Genomic DNA, 20134 nt, shown 5'->3' on the forward strand with positions numbered 1-20134 from the left:
CTGTTTGTGTATGCAAAGGTGCTTGAGACTGATATCGCTGCTGATTTACATCTCAGCTGCATTTTACATGGTCTTTTTAGACAACTGCTGCCTAGTTTTCTGCAACTTCTTCATTCAGAAGCAAATGAAAATCCAGCATTCAATTTAGATCAAGGCATCTGGTCACAGCAACAATACATATGCTTAAACATGCACATGCACTTTTCAAGTTGCAGGCATTTGCATACATAAATCAAGCACCTGCTTGAAAAGAGGTTTCATGAATTTAGAAGATTTAATGTCTGAATATGTCCAAGTATTAAAATTTTTGAGGTGCTTTCTTAAAAATTTCTGGAGAATCTGCATAGAATATTTACTTGTAATTCATTCAGAAGTCAACACTCAGAACAGAATATAAACTCTTTCAAATGCACTTCTGATACATAGTGCTAAAATTGTAACAGACATCTGCAAACGTTAGCATTTGTAATGGCAAATCAGTTTTCTTGTACAGAGGCGGTTTAAATATGCACACAGGTGTTGATACGGATGTAAGTGCATATATGTATTTAAAAATGAATGGGAATTAATAATGTATACAAATAGATATAGTTTCTGCTTATGTTTTAAAAAAAGAAAGTGATTGCTCTTGAAAGATTTCATCACTTTCCCGTTTTAGAATGATTACCCAAAGAAACCTATGTACCTGCAGGGACTTATTCTACTTTAAAAACCTGTGTGTATGCACACTTATGAATAAAACTTTTTGTTTGCTCAAAGAGAAAAGGAACACAAAAATACGAAGTTCCCACTTTTTAAAATTTATTTGCAGTTTCTGTCTTTAACAGATCAACATTTTTTAATGACAGTAGAATTCTACAGTAGCAAGAAATTTATTTTATCCTCATATAATATATACTTTAATTTTTGTTGACTGTTTTTTAGATATATAAATAAAGAATGACACCTGTATTTAGAAAAATTAATTTTGGTTCTTTCTCAACAGAGACATTGGAATGAAAAGAGTCACAAATGTAAAACAGTGATTGCAAAGATATTTGTCAAGTCGAACTCCCAATTTCTTTTTTTTCTTCAATCAAAAAGTCTTAATGTGTATAGCCTCCATTTAAGCTTGTAAAATACCTTAGCTATTTTCAAAACTGTTCTTGGTTAACAAGTATACAAATACAAGCAGGAGTTAGGGCAGTTTGAGATATTTCTTCTTTAGAATAGAAGAGTGAAAAGTATCACACAGGTTAACCACATTACATCTAATGAAGTTATATAGAAAATTTGAGGTGTGATGAATAGACTCTAAATAAGAGAGGAGGCACTGTGTGCACCCACGCTATCGATTGAACAGTTCTCTACAGGACATATGAACTGCCCTGGATTCAAAAGGGCAGACCTCCCAAGGAAACTTTTGTTGCTGCTATTTTCTACTATTGACATAGATGGATCATTTCCTTCTTCCACTGAAAGCATGCTTTAAATATTAACTGGGGTTCATAAGCCTCTATGCAACTTTTATAAATCACTACTACAGAGCACAAGTTAAAAATGCCTTCTGTGGAATATTTTTTTAAAAAGGCAGCCTGAAAACAAAAGGGATGGCTTAAACTTTCTCCTGATAATTAGTATGAGAAAAGAAGTTTTAAAATTAGAAATGATGACATATATTAATAAACATACTCAGTTCTGAATTAGTTCAGTCTTTATCGCTCTATTATATATATATATGTATGTATGTGAAAAAATAAAATTTAAAAAAGGGTAGGAGTTTATTTATACAATGTCCCATCTAATGTTGGTTAATAATTTGCACTGCTGCTGAATTAATGTTCTATAAGGCACTATTATAAAATATAATATGTCATCATACACCAACATCAGAAATAATCAATTACTGATTATTACTTCTGATTATTCTGTGTTTATGTCAGATCAGATTAGCAAGTCACTACAGATTCACTGAAAAAAATTAAGCTAGAGCTACATTACTTTTTGTAGAATAAAATCCTAAATTTAGATCACTCTAACTTGGCAACATGTTTTTGTTACTTTCAAAAAGGCCACCAAATGGAATGATTCCGAATTTTTATGGGATAAAGCTTTAGTTTTTTCTCACTTGTACTTTGTATAACCTTGAGTAGCTCACTTCTCTTTGACTGTGCTCCCTTTCCTCTGGCTTCATCTATTTATATTGCTAGCATTGCCTCTTATCATGTGTACAGACTCACAGATCATGAACTGGCTATTTTGATGTTGCATTCACACAAATGATAATAACAGTGACAACAATAAATGTATCAGTGATGTTATTCTGAGCCTATAGGGAAAGAAAGTAGCACTTCAGACCTGGTTTCTTTTCCAGAGAGAAATCAGCTGGAAACAAAGTGTTTGTTAAGTCCTGTAAATATATGTATCCTTTTAAGAACTGAACAGGGTCAAGGAGACATAATATGCATAAAGCTGAACTAGTATTTTTTTATGGCTTGGCACATTGTATCTGAAATTATTCATTCCTGTGAAAGTCACTGTTCTAGAATCCCTGCAGTATTTCATTTCTCTTTGAGAGTCGTAGGGCAACAGCAGCAAAGTCATAGTCTTTTTAAGGCTTTAGTTCACATTCAGCCAAAGAAGTTAAATTAATGTTTTTCTTGTTGTCAGCAAGAGGCACAAAGAGAAATATATTACTTATAACTTCTATCTAGTGAAGTCTTACTGACTTCAAAGAACAAGCAGATCAGGCTTAGAAAGCCACTTAGTTCAGCTGTGCAAGGTCCCAGCATTCTTAATTTTCTGGAGTAAAAGCGCAGTAGTATAAGGCAGGCATAAACATTGTAAAGGTTGGAGCAATTTGGGCCTTTCTGTATGGCTCACCACAGTGTCAGTCAGCAAAAACAATAAAATATGTGTCTGTGGCCTCTTTTACACAAATGGAAAATGTACTGTAGAAGGTTTGGGAAGACTGAAGTTTGGTCTGGGGTTTATATGGCAAAAAAGGGTTTGAGTTCGGAGCTGGACACATGATTTTTAAGTAATTTGATTCACTGACATGAGGAGAAAGAAGTAGGTTAATGTCATCTTCTGGCAAAACATCTCCCCAGAATGGTTATGTTTGTGGTGATCCCAGAGGATCCTTTACAAGGTCTGAACTTTACTCAGTCTCTACTGACCTGGCTCAGCCTCAGTACAGAGTGAGGAAAAAGCAGGATATTTCTGGTTGCCATTTGGTCTGAAAACTCCTCTGGGGATGCATGCAAGCATGGACTCAACATATATGTGCTCCACCTCCAATGTTACTTTGGGAAGGTTTCTATAATTGCAACAGAAGGTGTTTTCTCCTTCCTCAGCCTCTACTTGTTCAAGCACATGGCATTAACTCTCCAGATGGTAAATCCAGGTAGTGCTTCAGGGTGCAGGAGAAAGGCAGAAAGGGAATTTTTGTGGCAGGTTTGTGTAGAGATTTTCCCCTCTTTAGGGAAACTTTTAGGGTAGATGTCCCATTCTCAGGTAGTTTGTGGCTTTTTTTTTTATTATTTTTTTTTTATTTTTTCCCAGATAACTTTTTACTTGCCTTTTGTCTCTCTTTTTTCTTCCCCATGTGTTCCTCACAAATTGCTTGTGGGAGTTATTTGTACTTATTTTACTTTTTATCTGCTTTTTGTGCTCCTGTTTTCTGAGCTGAACTGAGGTTGGGGACCAGGTTGCCTTGTTAGTTTTCTGTTTCATCCAGCTGCCTTTCCTGACCCCTGCAGCTGCTAAGATGGGTTATCCCTTACTCTGGGCTAGTCATGTCATGGACCCAGGCTGCAGCTATCCATCCCTTCTGGCAGTTCAGGGCCTTCCATGGCTAAGAGCTTCTCCAAGCTGCTACATGATAGTGCAATCCTGCTTGTTAGCTCTTCCCTGGCAGGTCAGCTAGTGGGGAAGGGGAGGGTGTCCCTCTTTTCCAAGTCTCCATTTTCGTCCCCCTCATTCACTGTCAGCCAATTTTTATAGTGGACAGAAACATGTCAAACTTGCTACTCATAAAATAAATTTCATTACAAGGCCACAACACATTTAAAGACCGTTTTCCTGAACGCTAGCAGGGAATTTTAAGTTATACCTATGTTTTTCTCCCTTCTGTGAACTCGTGGTGCACCTGAGAAGTGGCTTACCTTCATGAGCAGCTATGGTGTGAAGCTTGGTCCTGCAGACTATATGACTGACTCAAAAGACTAAGGCCTGAAGAAGTTATAAAATAAATAAAAGCAGTGTTGGGTAACTTTCTTAACAGATATTTATGATAGCTCTGTCAGTGCCAGGAAAGAATGAACAAAAAATCAGGAAATCAGTTAAATCAAATGTTTGGATTCAAATGCTGATTGCTGTTCCTGAGAATTAATCATGAGATCTTAACTTCCAATATCGCTTTCTGCAGGGACAGTGTTACAGTAGCTTCAAGTTTTTTACCTCATCAGATAAAGTCAGGCATAGCACTGCATTTTGGACTGTGGGTTGAGCTGTGGAGTGCAGTGGAACTGATTGAAGGCATGGGAACTGTCCTGTGGGCGTCATTTCATTGTCTAGAAAGGTTTGCAATCAGTGTTGGGTCAGGAAAAGGGCAACACAAAATATATAGTAGAGCCATGAACTAGTTTTATCATTCTGGTGCTCTGAATTGTCTAGTTAATATCAAAAAAACCATTAGGAAATGCAATTACAGTTGTTATATAATTTCTTTTTTTTTTTTTTTAATGTTGGCCTTTTATTTCTTGTTATGCTCACACTTCCAATATTTCCCCATACAATAAAAGCTAATATTTAAAGTCTTCTTTATACAAAATGTGCTGTAGACTGTAACAAGCCATGAGGATGCTGATGACTTCTCTGTGAGGAGGAGAACTATGCTGCTGGTGGGGTTTTATTTCTTCTCATAATTTGGGTCTACTTGGGTTTCTTTAAAACAGCCACTCACACACAAAAGTGTGTGATTTGCTTCAAAGTCACTTGGGGAGTGATGTCCCCAGAGGGGCATCCCCAGAGCTGAAGGTGGAATGGGGGAAGCAGTGGTCACTAGGTTCAGCATAGATGATCCAACAAAGCAAATCCAGCTTGGATCCAAACAAGCTGAGGCAAATCTTGACACCTTGTTGTGCCAGGTCAATATAGGGCCTGTATTCTACTGTTAAAAGCACAAATCACATTCATTGGAGGACAGTAGGTGTTGTGCAATTGTAATTTTCCTTCTGAATCTGAGACACACAGAGGGCGATAACTATGGTATGGGACCTCTGGGAAAGCTGAGCACTTCTGGAAATGTACCAGGAAGCCTGATGAAATAGATTAGACTGCTAAAATGGCTCCTTGGTATCTCTATGCATGTGACTGAATCCCACGCACAACACTATAGCTAGCAACCAAACACTAGGAAACAATAATAAACACAAGGCACTACACACTGCAGATGGCAAGAATTATACCTTTAGTGAGTGTAAATCTTCTAGAGAGAGTTTAACAAATAGAATGCACAAAGTTGAGAGATAAGGTAGATTTCAAGGTTGGAGATGCACTTTTTAGGCAGATAAGGATTTAGTCCAAGAAGATAGAAAAATAGTTGCGCTATAGTAGAAGTGTTTCAAGTGGACATGAGAACATAAATGTCAGTGGTAGTGAAAAGAGATGGATTAAGATAGCTAGTACATTATTTCTACAAAAAACTTTACAGATATAGTTTATAAATGAGCACTATATAACACCATCTTTATGGTTATGCTCATTCAATCCATTTTGGGGTGAGGGAGTGGAAATGAGAAGAGGATTCCAGTTCTTAGCTTTAATCAGGGGCTGGGTATGATCTGTTTTCAGCAGCATTGGTAATTAGCACAAATAGTCATTAATATTTGTAAGATACATAGGCAATGTAAGATGTAAATTTTCCCTTCTCATATGTAAATAGGTATGCTTGCCCTGAAGGGGGACATATCCTGTGTTAAGAGAAAAGAAAGATGTGAAAATATGGGCAAAAAAGTGACATTTTTTATTTCATCTAAACTAGAAATTGTATCAGTTTCTATACATGTTCATACTTACCCTTAATATCCATTTTAGTTTTCTGCTTTTCCCAAGAGCTTTACTATCTGTGCATGTGTTATGGAAGGTATGTACTAGTAACAAAGTCTAAAGATTTTTTTGTTTCTATGCAGGTTCTTGCAATTATACAGTATAAGATGAAAATCAGCTAAGGTTCTAGTTATTGTGTGGAGCTCTTAGTTAAAAATCAGCTCTTACTTCATCCCCATTGACACCTCTACAATCTTTCCAAAAAGCTTCATGTAGTATTTATTGTTCTACGTGATTCTTCAGCAGTCATCTGGAATAAAGAATAAGTACTTTACAAATAGCACAGTCAGTAGAATGTTTGCACTCAGATGGTTCTTCACAGTTCTTTTTTTTTCCACTAATTTCTTTTATTGTGTTTTTAGCTCTCCAAGTACTATTATAGCTTTGCCCATTCTTTCAGAAAGATAATCTGACTTTTTCTGTGGAAGTGCTGTTTTTAAGAGTTTCAACTACATTGAGGGCAGTCAAATGTGTCCCCTGATAAATAAACTGACTTGACAGTGTTCTCTACTACTATTAAATGACACTATATGCTCTCCTAAAATGTCTGCACCACAGAAATCACTGTGGATGCTAGTAATCTGGACAGATTGCAATATTGTCTGATCATGCTTTTGGAGAATCTAACGTAACAGGTTTGATTTTAAATGAGTTTTTCCAAGTCACTAAAGTAATTTTTTTAATATATCACAGTTTGTTCTTGATGTGGTAGTTCACCAGCCTTCTCCCCTGACCACCACTATGGGAAAACTTCTAGTGTTTCTCACATCAGCCAAAGGAACAGTGGCAGTTATTTATTAGTCATGATCTTGGACTGGTAAGCTTGTCTTATGAGGAAAGGCTGAAAGAACTGATTACAGTCAGTTTTGAGAAAACAAGGCTTAGGTGAGAGGCTTACAGTTCCAGTATCTAAAGGGTGGCTACAAAGAACGTGGGAACTCTTTTTTCAAGGAATCACACGGAAAAGATGAGAGGTCATGAGTACGAGTTACTCCTGAGGAGATTCTGTTGGGCACATGAGGACAATTTTTCCCAATGAAAGCAATCAGCCTTCAGAATAATCTTGACAGGGAAGTGATGGATTAAGCAATATTGGGTACTTTTAAGGTTTAGCTGGACAGGGTGCTGAGGCATCTTGTCTAAACAGTGTTTTGCCAAGAAATGTTGAACCAGATGATCCTTGAAGTTGCTTCTAACTTGGTATTCTGCAAAGTAGCATTTTTTCCAGGTGACACTATTGCTTCACTTTTGTGAGTCAGTATGTGTTTGGAAGTGATTAGTTTTTGTCAGTGTTTCCAAATTTCCTAGTGCTTAACACTAGAAGTACCCAGCAGAGCCAGTAGGTGTAGAATGCACTACAGATATGAGAAAGAGCTAAGGAAAAAAAGGTTGAATTAAATTTTAAGTTCTTTTGCCTCTACTAGTATGTCACATTAAAACTTCAGTGTCTCAACTGATCAAGAGACATGTCTCATATGTAAGGTCAAGAATTAACTATAGGTCTAATTCGAATCATAAGTCTTGCAGAAAATATATTAGTCCAGTTACAGAAGTACTAAGACTTACCGTGCAAGTTATTGGAGTTCAATCATCGTAATAATAGTTTAATACTTGAAACTTACAGAAAAACTTTATACTTCCATTGGTTTCATTTAGGGAGAAAGGGTTATGGTACATTGTCATCTTGAATCCTTTGCCATGGGAATGCAGTGGGAGCTTCTTCTTTCTTGTTATTGAGCATTGAGTTAGCATTTTCTAACATGTCCTATACCTTGCTTCTTTGTTACATTTGAACTTTTTTTGTAAGTGCTGTTTTATTTATGTTGGATGCTTGTATTTTGTTACTCCTAAAGACATTTTCACCCAGCTTCAAATGTACCATGTCTTCAATGATCAGTAGTTATTCTGTGATCATTTCCTGATATGATCCTGATGAGAGCCTTGATCTCTCATCCTGTGTTTGCATTTTTTAAGGTATCAGCTGTTACCCAGTGCTTGTGTTCCACAGTACCACATAATTTATTCTATGCACAAAAAAATGCATCACTGGAATAGTACTTGTTATCCCTATCTGAACTATATCAGAATTATTATAAAAAGAGACATAATAGCACACCATTGTATAAAGAAAAGCAAAACTCAAACAAATTAGGTATGAGTCTACTAGACTTAAAAAATCTAAAGCTCCAGGCAAGCGTAAGACAAGTCCGGACAAATCAGGCTTGATACGCCCCAGTGTACAGATTCACAGTGTTAGAAAAAACCCTGTGTTCTCTTGCACAGCAATACCATATTTACTCAGCTAAAAGACTACAAAAGTGAGACACAGGACTAAATGTGTTGATATTATTTTAAAAAACTGAGAATATATTCTGAAATGGAGTTTGTTGCAGTTCACTTGGTTTTGAACAATTCATAGCCAAACTGACTAACACTAAGAATCAGCTGAGACAGCCTCTGTGAAATGATCCCTGGGGATTCTAGCAATAAACTATGGGGAGTAGGGAGGTTGGTCTTGACAAGAAATAGCAGCCTGCTAATGAGGTGCTCAAAATTCTGCATTATGAGTATTTTATCTGTATAATCAGAGTTTGGAAATACAGAAGTCTTAAACGGTACTCAAAAAATTAAACTATAGAATAGAACATTTTAAAACAGAAGAGTTAACTCTGTGTGTAACAGCTCTTATGTTCTCCTGCAGCATTTTGTGAGCTCTTAACTTATTTTGTAAACTCTACTAATTAAAATCATTCATTTTCATGTTCATGGCTCTCAACACATTCATGTCTACACAGTCACGCACACAGAAGCTAATTTAAACCAAGAATTGGACAAGTAAATGAAGAATAGGAAAATAGTGTCTGATATGATTCTGGTTTTTTTGTATCCTGGATTTTGAATGAGTGCCTGGATAGCAGAGAGATACATCAAGACTGATATTACAGGAGTTTACATCAGCTAAGGACCTGTCTTAACTTATTCCTTCATGTATAAGGACTGTTAGTAAAAAAGCTTAGAGAGATTCTGTTTGAGAAAGGATTGACTAGATGTTAGCTTTCCTCTCTATGAAATCTCACTGCAAATATGGATTATTTTAGCAAACAGCTGAATGGTGGCTTTTCATCAGTTCTACAAGGACACATGCACACACACACATTCCTGCTCCTCCTTTAATTCTGCCCACTCTACTGATGTGTGAAGAAATGCATATAGTTTCCAATTGGGTTGGTTAATAAAGCAAAGAAAGGAATGTGTTAACTCTAATATATTTTCATCAAGGCTTAGACATTCTAGTTATTTAACTGTATTCATTGTAGCCTGATATTTCACAGATTAACCTTTCCTTTAACGCTGTCACACCCCACCAACTGTGATTTAGCAAGTACATCATTTATCACTTAATAAGAACGTCCATGTTAAACACAGAGGGAGCTTTTACTGGCAGTAAAATCTGCTTTTCTCATAGGGAAAATAAAGGCTGAATCCAAGTGGACTGAGAAAGTTTAACATCTCTTGTAATGAGAATGACCTTAGAAAGAATGGAACTTTTTATTAGCAAATGTTTAGTATGTCTTGTGATTGTCCCAAAACATTCTTTGAGAATAAAGACCCTAATTTGACATACATTAATTAAAGTGTCAACAATTTCCAGGGTAACACTGTGTGTATGAAGCAGTTAAAATGAAATTTTATTTAGCCCACATTGCATTTATATTATTATACTCAGTAATAAAGCTCTTAGTTCTTACCATCCTATGATTCCATGGTATTTTTCTTTTTTTTCCTATAGAGGAAATTACTTCTCTGTTCTATTAAGTCTTTTACAAGTTAAGAAGAAAGATGAATAAAGATGAAAAAAAGAAAGCTGAAAAGTTGCAAAGCTTCCAACTCCAATCTTGTCTAAACAATCTGAATCTGTTTTGGGGTTTTACATGCAATATTCCTCCTCTTTGGAGAAGGATGCCTTGCACTAGAGTATATCCAGTTCAATATGCTGATAGGGTCATCTTTCCAAGGGGATAAAGAATAAGCTGCTTCTGTTTCCTTCATTGATGTATCAGTTCATTCTTCCTTACATTTCCCCCTGTGAATATAAATTGTAGGTAATTATGTGGGGTAGAGATGGGGTCAAAACCCAGTGGCAAATGTTTGATATCTTTGAAACAATCAGACTCTTTTAAGCCTATGATAAGTTCTGATTGTTAGTGAAAATATGAGGCTGTTAAAAGTTAACATATGGATAAGGTCCCAACCTTGTAGTTTGTAGCTCCTGTTCTAAAAATAAGTTCTTCAAGAGAATAGCACTGTTCATTACCCTTTTTTAATTCACTTTACCTATGAAAAGATATTCAGTATAAACTAATGATGAATATGGAGAAGTTTCTGAATTACAGAATCAGAAAATTTACAAGATCTGGATTTGGGATTCTTGGACTATGTAGGCTGTGGATGCTAAATGCAAAAAGTAAGCAGGGAACAGAGCCTGTGTGAAACTAAGTCACACAGGCTTCTTATTCTGGCCTGAGAAAGCATGAGAAAGAATCCAAACAGTCCTTGATAAAGGACAACAATCTTTGCAGGTGGTGTTTAGGAAAACTGTCAAGGGGTGGTGTTCCACTTAATCAATGCAGGTGATGTATTGCTTTAATGATCAGTGAGAGCTTTACCTCTCAGACCTTCTCGAACATGTGTATAAAAAAAGATTAAGAGTAATAAACTTTGCTCTCTTGGACAATGAAGGTAAGGGAGTCAGTGTCATACTGTCATAATATAGTGCGATAGTAGGCTGCTACTCTTTTTAACTTAATTTTTCTCTAATAACTATTTTCGTACCACTCTAAATTACATTAAGAATTGAATGATTTCTCCAATAATCTAAGAAAGACAGCAGAAAGAAAAAAGATGACTCTTGTTATTTCAGACGATAGATCTGTAGTAGGGACTCTGATATGATAGGAACAGAACTTTAGATGAATAAATGGAATACCCTTTAAAATCAAATATACATTCAAGTGTGCTAATACTATATTTTTTTCTTTTCGATTCACATTCAATATTCTTTAAAATAGAAATAACATTTCCTGACCACCTGGAGGGCTATAATTTAGTTTTTATTTCATTCTATGGGAAATTTTTTTTCAGAGTAAATAAACTTGCTTTATTTATCCAAGTATATCCAAGGAGAATACAGAGGAAGAAAAGGAAATTAAAAAAGCAACATGATATACTATACTTGTAGTTTCTGAAAAGCTTCATTGTCAGTGTTCTAAAATTAACAATCACAGCATCACCCTTGGGAAGGGTTTTAGAGAAAATAATCTGAGAAAAGCTCTCAGGAGACTTGTGTTAATTCTTTAGTGACTGGTTTCTCAGGCTCTCTCCATAGAGATATGCTTCAAAGTACATCAGGAGAAGCAATTTTCAGTACTCTTAGTGATAATGCAGCTGACTCATATTACTTTGAACTCAGAGATTTGTCTTAGGAAGACAGTAAGTTTAACCCATTAGTAATACCATAGTATGGAAAAGATCCATGCTGATCCAACATAGGACCCCAGAAATCACTAAGAGTTCCCACACATGTGCACAAAGAAGTAAATTTTCTTTTTTTTCTTCTCTCAATTTTTCAGACTCCAAGAGAAGTAGAGTACATATTTATTTATGTATGTATGTATGTGTTTATTTATTTATTTTTTTTACATCATACTCAGCAGGATGGGGAGAAAAAATAAGATGGAGAAACTTAAAGGTCTAAATAAATATAGGGAAACTACTAGCTAAAAGTCTTGACTTGGGGAAAATTTAGTTTGTTGCCAATTTCAAATAGAATAAGATAGTCAGGAGAAAAAAAAAAAAAAGAAAAAAGACAAAAATAAACTATCTCTGTTCCACAATTCAATATCTTCTCACAGACTTAACTTCACTCCTTTTTCCCAGCTCCTGTACCTCTTTCTTCTTTCCCTGGTGGTTTAGGGTAATGAGGAATGGGTTGTTATGGTCATTCATTGTGCAACCTGATGACAATATTTCGCATATATACTCATTTATGAGGCAAGATTTTTTTATCTGTGTATTGAGCTAATACAGCCAGGCAGATGTGTAAAATAAGAAAAAAGAACACACAGAAATTAGAGCAGCTAAATTTGAAAGAAATAAAAAGATCTGAACTTTCAAAACTTTATGTACATCACATTGTAACTTTAGAATGAGACATTTAATTTTTCAAACTAATGTCGATAGTCCAGGATTTTGTTTTTTTCTTGTAAATCTTGGGAAAACAATCCATTAAATAAAATAATGTTTGGTTTCTTATATTTTGTCTGTAGATAGCCCTACTTAAGAGGGTAAAAATGATGCATTGGCTTCAAATAAGTTGAAATTTACTATCTAAAAGGTTAGCTGTTAAAGAGTAAAGTATGATAAAGACTGAATTTTTTATTTATCACTCTAGAAAAATTTCTCTGCCAAAAATTTAAAGCTTTAAGAAATCATGTTGTAATGATATGTATATTTAAAATGAATCAGTGTTCTTACATATTTTTTCTTTAAAATTAAAAAGGTTCTGCAGAATTTTGTAGTGTTAACATTTCTCATGAAGGTCATGCCTCAGTAGTGCTAGGGGTCATGTATTTCACATGAAATGCCTCTAATAATCCTGAAGCTGGTTAAATTATCTGGTTTTCTTTGCCTTTCCTTTTTTCCTTTTCAAGCTGGCATATGAGCATCGATTAAATGAATTATAAGGTTCATGTTTGATTGATTTTTTACTTCTTTAATTTAGACAGTAAAGCTTTCTATCACATTTGAAGTTAAGAATTATGATTGAGATAATAGAGGTATGATTCCACTGGAAGTTAAAAAGGAAAAAGTTGTCTTGCAAATGTCAAGGCACCTTGTGATCCAAGATGATTAAAACTAAACTGTTTGCTATATGAATCCCAAGGTGCTGCTATATCTCAGCATCCATGACATTTAGCCAGTGACTTTTCATAGCTTGTTAATAATGTGTAGCAATCCCAGTGTAAATTTGCAGTGCCAGATCTGGCCTGCTACAGTAGAGCAGTTAACTAGATTTATTTTGGACAGAAAATGCAGATTTGAAAAAAAATAAAAAATCATTACTAATGTCAAAAGAGATTGCACATTTACAAGACTATTTCAGCTAAGGCAGTTGCTCAGGAGATGTGCTTTTCACATTCATCTATTATGCTGCCCAACATCCTAATTATCTAATCTAGAGATATTAGCAAAACATTACAAAAGTCACTGATGTTAACACTCACAAAGAAAAACTGATGTCCCCAAGACATTTCATAGTGTGGACTGGTCCACAAACTTCATTGATTTTGCTGGGTTGACTACGTAACATAGGCAGGTAAAGGTTAGAGCATAAACATCCTCTTCTAAGCACAATTGTTGTTAATCATTGCTCCAGATAAACCTAATAAACTTTTGTGTTGTAGAAACCATGTTTTTTTTCTGAACCTCATATTTCACTGATACACAAATTATTCATAAACTGTAAAAGGTCACAAGGCAGATGAAGAAGGAGAGGGAGAGAGAAGGAAAAGGGTACAGGTAAAAAAATTGGACTCAAATGATGAGATACAAAACAGGCTCAAAGAGTATTGAGTTACAAGAAGATATAAATCAGTGTTGTAGAGAAAAATGTGGCTGGCATTTTGATTCTTGTAGATCTTCTCTGAGGCTGAAAATTTACTAACAAAAAAAAAAAATTACTGTTATTGTAGCCAGTATTGTCATAGATCAAAATCCTTCATTTAATTCTCTCTTTTCAGTCTTTTGTTCAGCTATTGCATTAGCATATGCTCAAATTAAGATAATTACTTCTTATAATGATTGATATAAATGCACAACACAAAGGGGATTATATTTGCACTACATTATGTCAGCACCTTATATGATATAAAAAATCTGCAGGGAATGACAGAAAAGAGAAAGATCTTTGTTAACATCCCTAAAACCAGTCATAAATAAATTGAATGCATTATTCTTATAGCAAATGAGCACTCTTTTTTGCTGCCTTTCGTATCAAACTATTGATCTTATGTTGATCCTTCTAAGTTTAAAAGCTCATATTGCACAGTGCATTATGTTATCAGATAAGCTCTAGGAGTTATTTGCTGATAAACCTAGATATGCATTTACTTATAAAGACATAAATTGTTTTCTATTAGATGGTAATCAACATACAAGATTTGCAGTGATCATACTTTCATATGAAAGCTATCTAAAAGTCTCTGTTTTTCGTTTGCAGAATGCTCATATCCCAAACACCACTTAGAAATACGTTCTGAAGTATATCAATTGTTTACTTCTATTTATAGCACAAGAACCATACCTACTTAAACTTTCTAATATCTGTTATATTTAAATTCTACTGTTTCTGTCCTTTCTAATGTTCTAGAAGAAATGACAGAAGGGAAGTAAGAATTTGTAGCGGCAGAACAAAAATGCAGGTTTTTTTATTGAAAAGGAGTAGATATGAAGGAAGGTGAGAGTGAACAAGAAGCTAAGAAATTATTGAAGTGCTTGTTGCATCTTAAGGAGTGTTAACTTCATTAAAACTTTTAATAAAGAGTAAAGTTTATTACAATTTTGGGAAATTTGTGAAAGCTGCTGATACTAAGCTATTGTTTTAGCTTACTTCTAGTTGTTTCATAATTGCTCAGAACAATTTAGTTAACAGTGAGGTTGTCTTTGCAGTCATGAAGCATTTTTTATATCCCATCATTCTTTTTGAACAGGAGCAAACTGAATAGTGTGGTATTCCAGTTTTTGCCAAAAAAATATCACGACAGTATGTTAAATATTTCCAATATTCTAAAGTATTTTATAAGTTGAATGATTGTCTGACATGGGAAAAAGGGCACCTTTTATTGATATATGTAGGACTTGATATTCTGGATATCTGTCGTGGTTTTAAAGCAGTAACTAAAAATTACTTATTCTTTGCTGTGAGATATGGATTAGAACAAGAGCAAAACAGGCATAAAACTTAAAAGGAATAAAGAAAGTTTATTAACAAAACTACTGGAATAAAAACACCAGAATAAACTTCTAGAATACTCTTTTAGCCCCCACTACTTGACCATCTCTTTGTACACGTGACAGCATAGAGACAAAACTTTAGAACTTTGGTGGTTAAAACAGTCTTAATTTCTGCTACAGTCTTTTCATCAGTCTTTGTAGAGAACCAGAAGTCTTCTGCTAATCTATGAAGTTTCTCACGAGAAAACTATTTCTGTTATAGTTTTCTATTTTTCTGATGTCAGCTGCTCAGAAAACTGTCATCAGAGCTAAGTCCTCCCATTTCACATCATTCTGAGGTGTGTATGGGCCATGAGTTTAGGGATGTCATTTTAAGGATGAGTTATTCAAAGGCAAAAGTCTTTTTCATCTGTCTATGTGAGCTTTCTTGGAAAACAGTTTTCTCATTGCCCCCAAGGCTTCAAATCTTTGCTCAACTCTGTTCCAGCACCTCACTGTATCACAATTACTCTCTCTTTTGCTCAAAATCCACACTTTGAACACTCCATTCCTCCCAATATACTCTGTCATGAATTAAAGGAGTTTTTTTTTTAAACTACTATTGACTATCTCCATAGCTTAACAGAAAGATATTTCAGCTTAAAAAGCATCTCCTTATTCTCTCTTCCCCATCTAAAACTTAACTCTTTTCTCACTGTTTTTGGTGCTTTTATGCTGTCTTCTTTACGTTGATTGTCTCTTTCTTTCTCTGTCTCTCTGGGAAAAAGGAGTAATCTGTACGTTTTATCCAGGTAGTAAAAGAATTAAAGCTTTAGAAAAGCTGCAAGAGTTCATAGTGTCAGGTTTCAGTCCAGCAGCAGAAACTGAAAACTAAACCAGGATGGCTGGCTCTGCTTCTCCCCCCTCCCACCCCCCCACCCCCCCCCGTGGCCTTGTCTGGCCAAGACGGAGTCTTGTTACCTTCTCAGAAGCCAGAAACCAGAGGACAAGAGACCTCTGACTGTACATCTTAAGTGGGTGTTCACAAGTTGACTTCACTTTTTAATGGTCAAAACTGCTGTCAATTCTTAGAAATGATTGATAATTGGTCAGGAGGAAAGACTCCCATCAGCCACCAGCAGTTTCAATTTCCTTAGCTCATGGGGTATAGCCACCCCATGACAATATCTAAGCGCTTTCATGGGTTTAAGTCTTCCATCTAAATTTCAACTTGAAGGCAAAGTCCTATTTGTAAAACTTTTCTGTTTCTGGTAGTACCACAATCACTGTATATGGTATTATGAATTTAATAAATATTTAGAAACCTTGCAGTACAAAATAGTTCATTTTGCAAAACATTCATATGTACACACACACATATATATATATATATATTTTGCTATCTCAGTGTCTATAGAGTTAAGCACGTAGTTATATAGTTTATATCTCTGAAGTCTCGAAGCTTTGTAGAGCCTTGAGTCTCTGAAGTCTCAAGATTTTCTGAGCAGGAAATTACACAGAGTTCATCCCGGCTGTAACCTGCAATATCTAGCTGATTCCATACTATTGATTCACTCCATGGGAGTTATAGCAACCTGCTCCCTAATCATTCTTACTCCAAACAGTTATGACCACAGGAGCTCAGTAAACTGCTCTAGTCTTTACTGGTGTCTACTCCTCAGCAAGTATACACACCACATATCAAAATGTGCCAAATTGAAGCAGCCAACAGCAGAGTTCTTAAAAAGACTTTTTTTTAATATTTGACTTTTACAGACTAAAAAATCAAGCCCAGACACCTTAGATACATATAGGGGTAGTTGTTCTGTCCAGATATTTTATATTATTGTATATTTCTTCCAGTTTATTCTGTAAATGCTTTTTTATTGTTAAGATAAAATAGGTATCATTACACCAAAGCATAAAATTGAATTTAAATTGAATTTAAACTGGCACAGTATTCCTGTGTGACTAGTTGCCTTTTTCCCCTAGAAGAATATTCTTTCCATCCTTTTCATACCTGGGAAAATTTGCTTTCTTCAATTAGTTTGGGTTTTTTTTATATTTTAATTTTTTTTTTCTTAATATGCTCTGTAGACAGTTTGTAGACAAAAGTATATGAAGAAAACTATTAAAGATTTCATTGTGCAGAATCATCCTCTGATTCCTTATTCCACTGAGCATAGGATAATGCTAGGGTGATTAATGTTGAGTATGTGAAGTTGTGTTATAACTACTGGGCTTTGACATTTATATAAATATATATATATTTATATAAATATATATAAATTTATATAAATAGGATCAAAGGACCACACTCTATCTTCTGTGAATTTTTTTTTAATGTTTTTAAACCAAAAAAACAAGTAGGCTTATGGCTCACCCATTAAGGTGTATTTTCCATGTTTTTTCTCTCATATATTATGACTAGACATTTGAAAAATATCTAGTGTGTGCTTCAGTTTGTACATTTTCCAAGCAGTGTGCCATAGCTGTCATCTGCAGTTGATGCAGACTGGGACAAATCTATTCTCTTGTTATAGTCTTTGTAGATTCCAAATTGTCATTACCCAGAGTGTATTCCATACAAAATGAAACATGGTCTAATAGTCAAAAGCAAAAATAAGACAAAATATAATTCCTGATACATGGTGTAATGATCCCTCAGGAGGTGTCTCACATGTGTTTCATGGTCCATCCTCCTCTTTTGCTTCACAGCCTGGAAAGCTAAGGTAGGCAATGCAGGAACTTCATTCTCATTATATATGTTGTATTCACTCAATGTAGCACTTTGAGAAGCAGGTGACATAACTACTAGGATTTACTGAAAGGTAGCTTGGTAATGTACTCATCTCCCTCTAAAGTGGGGCACAAACCTTTGTGTTTTTCACTAGACTCAAGACACCATACAAGATGTGCACCACCCAATCACTAAAAGGAGTTTTTGAAAATATTATCTCATATGAAATATATCCATGTACAACACAACTCAAAAGAGTAAATGTTATCAATACCATTATGGGACGCTGGTTTTTTAAACATATTTGCATATATCCATAAAGCTCTGTGTATATATGCAAAGATGTGTTTCAATAATGAGATTAGTAGTATTTTTGAGCTTCATTAAATGTTTTGTAAGCCTTATAAGCTTTATGTTGAAATCATATAGAACTACTTTGATATCAATTATCACACATAATTTACAATCACAAAAATACCAAAGAGGTTTTTTTTAAGACAACTAATATTTTATACCTAGAATAATAATTAAAGATTGGGCCCCAAAGATTAGATTTTATGCTGTAGTTTACATTTGATAGTACACATTTTTCAGCAAGCAGATTTTTTAAACAAAGGCTGCAGTTACTTAGCTAAATTATTTTAGTAGACAGTGTCCCAAGAGTACATAAAGAAAGGTTTGTATTCACCTTGATAGAAGCAGTACACTCTAATTGAGACTGTTATGCTTGATTATGGTCCAGATGTGAAATTTTTGGATGGGTTTTACCATCATAAATCCCTTAAAAGATCAGCATGTATCACAATATGAAACTTGGAAGTGTTCCAGTAAAATACTCCTTGAAACAAAGTAATATATGATGTCTTGTTAATGCACACACTTTAGACACATTGTTTCCACACAAGGTCTATTTTATATGATGTTTATGTATAGCATAACACTTTGGAATGTTGTTTTCTTTAGGTGTCTTGCTGGATTTTCTGGACAATTTTGTGAAATTGAAGTTAATGAGTGTAATTCATCACCTTGTCTACATGGCTCAACCTGTGCTGATCATATCAATGGATACACTTGTAAATGTCAACAAGGTAACTGCCATATGACAGAAAAATCTTAAACAATGACAGTTTTGAATTATCAGTGTTTCTAGTGAGAAAATTGGTAGGTCATATCAAGCTCTTTTGTTGTATATGAAATAAAAGGTACACAAATTCTATCTCTTTGTCAGGCCTTTTGAATGAAATCTAAAGAGAATTAACTACTCTAGTAAGCATATGAGAAAGGCTTTAAAATAAAACCAGCTCACTGAGGAGTTGGAAGTATTATCTAGAGCAAAGTTTATAGTTTAGGATCTTTACTAATGTAACTTACTGACCAAGAAGTCAAATAGTCACTGTTTAACAGCAAATTTCACTACTTATAGAATGAGTTTGCCTGAAAAGAAATTCTGAATACTTTAACATTTTTATTATTATCTTTATTGTTGGTGTTGTAAGACATACCCGTGCGTATTCTGATGGCTGAGATTAAAATAAATATTTTCAAACATTATAAAAAGAATGAAAAAAGGAACCTTCTTGAAAAGCTGGAACTGTTTTCTAATTCTATCAGAGATCAACTAAAAGAGGTCTAGTGGCTTATGAAAATAAGAGATTTACTACTATGCAAAAGCAAAGGTCATAACCAGTCTGCATTGTCATGCAATCACAAATTTAATCTGTTCAGGACTACTTACAATCATCTGTCATGTCTACTAATAAGAAGCCTTTTCTCAACATAAGTAGGATTTCTAATCCATATACATGTTTCATTCTGCTCCGTAAATTATTCTTAAATTAAGAAATATATGAGTACCTGCCTCCTGAAACTTTAATTTTTCAGTTTAAATCTATTTACTATTTTACTGAATTGCACTGCTGAATAATTTCTGTGATAGTACTGACACAAGGTTTCTTCTGGTTATTAAAAAATTATTTAGATATATTTTGGATGATAAATATTCTGTTAACCCATGCTATCTCCATATATCTGACCTACTTACTTTTTGCCAAAATATGTTCACATTGCTGGTTTGAATTTACAAGCAAAAACATGTTAGCAAACTCATCTGAAGTCAAGTGGCTGTACATATACTACACTTTCCTAGAGTCTTTCTACTTATTCTTGTTCTACATTTAAAAGAAAGCAAATAGTGAATTGAATATTAATATATTTTCTTTTTATATTTTTTTTTCATTCTGAGTGTATCCTAATGCAGTTTACAAAACTATATGTACGAGATGATGTTCAAAAAGTATGGAAGATACTGAAGTA

At 34.5% G+C, this 20134-nt stretch overlaps 1 protein-coding gene across 1 annotated transcript in view; it reads left to right on the forward strand.

Moving 5' to 3' along the window:
* Window positions 1-20134, forward strand: part of EYS (eyes shut homolog) — a 706806-nt gene that overhangs the window by 351627 nt on the left and 335045 nt on the right. The window contains exon 28 of the mRNA XM_015621104.2: window positions 18785-18909. Within this exon, the coding sequence (XP_015476590.1) occupies window positions 18785-18909 (125 nt within the window). The remainder of the gene's footprint in view (window positions 1-18784; window positions 18910-20134) is intronic.

Source organism: Parus major, chromosome 3 (assembly GCF_001522545.3).
Source record: "Parus major isolate Abel chromosome 3, Parus_major1.1, whole genome shotgun sequence".
NCBI lineage: Eukaryota > Metazoa > Chordata > Aves > Passeriformes > Paridae > Parus > Parus major.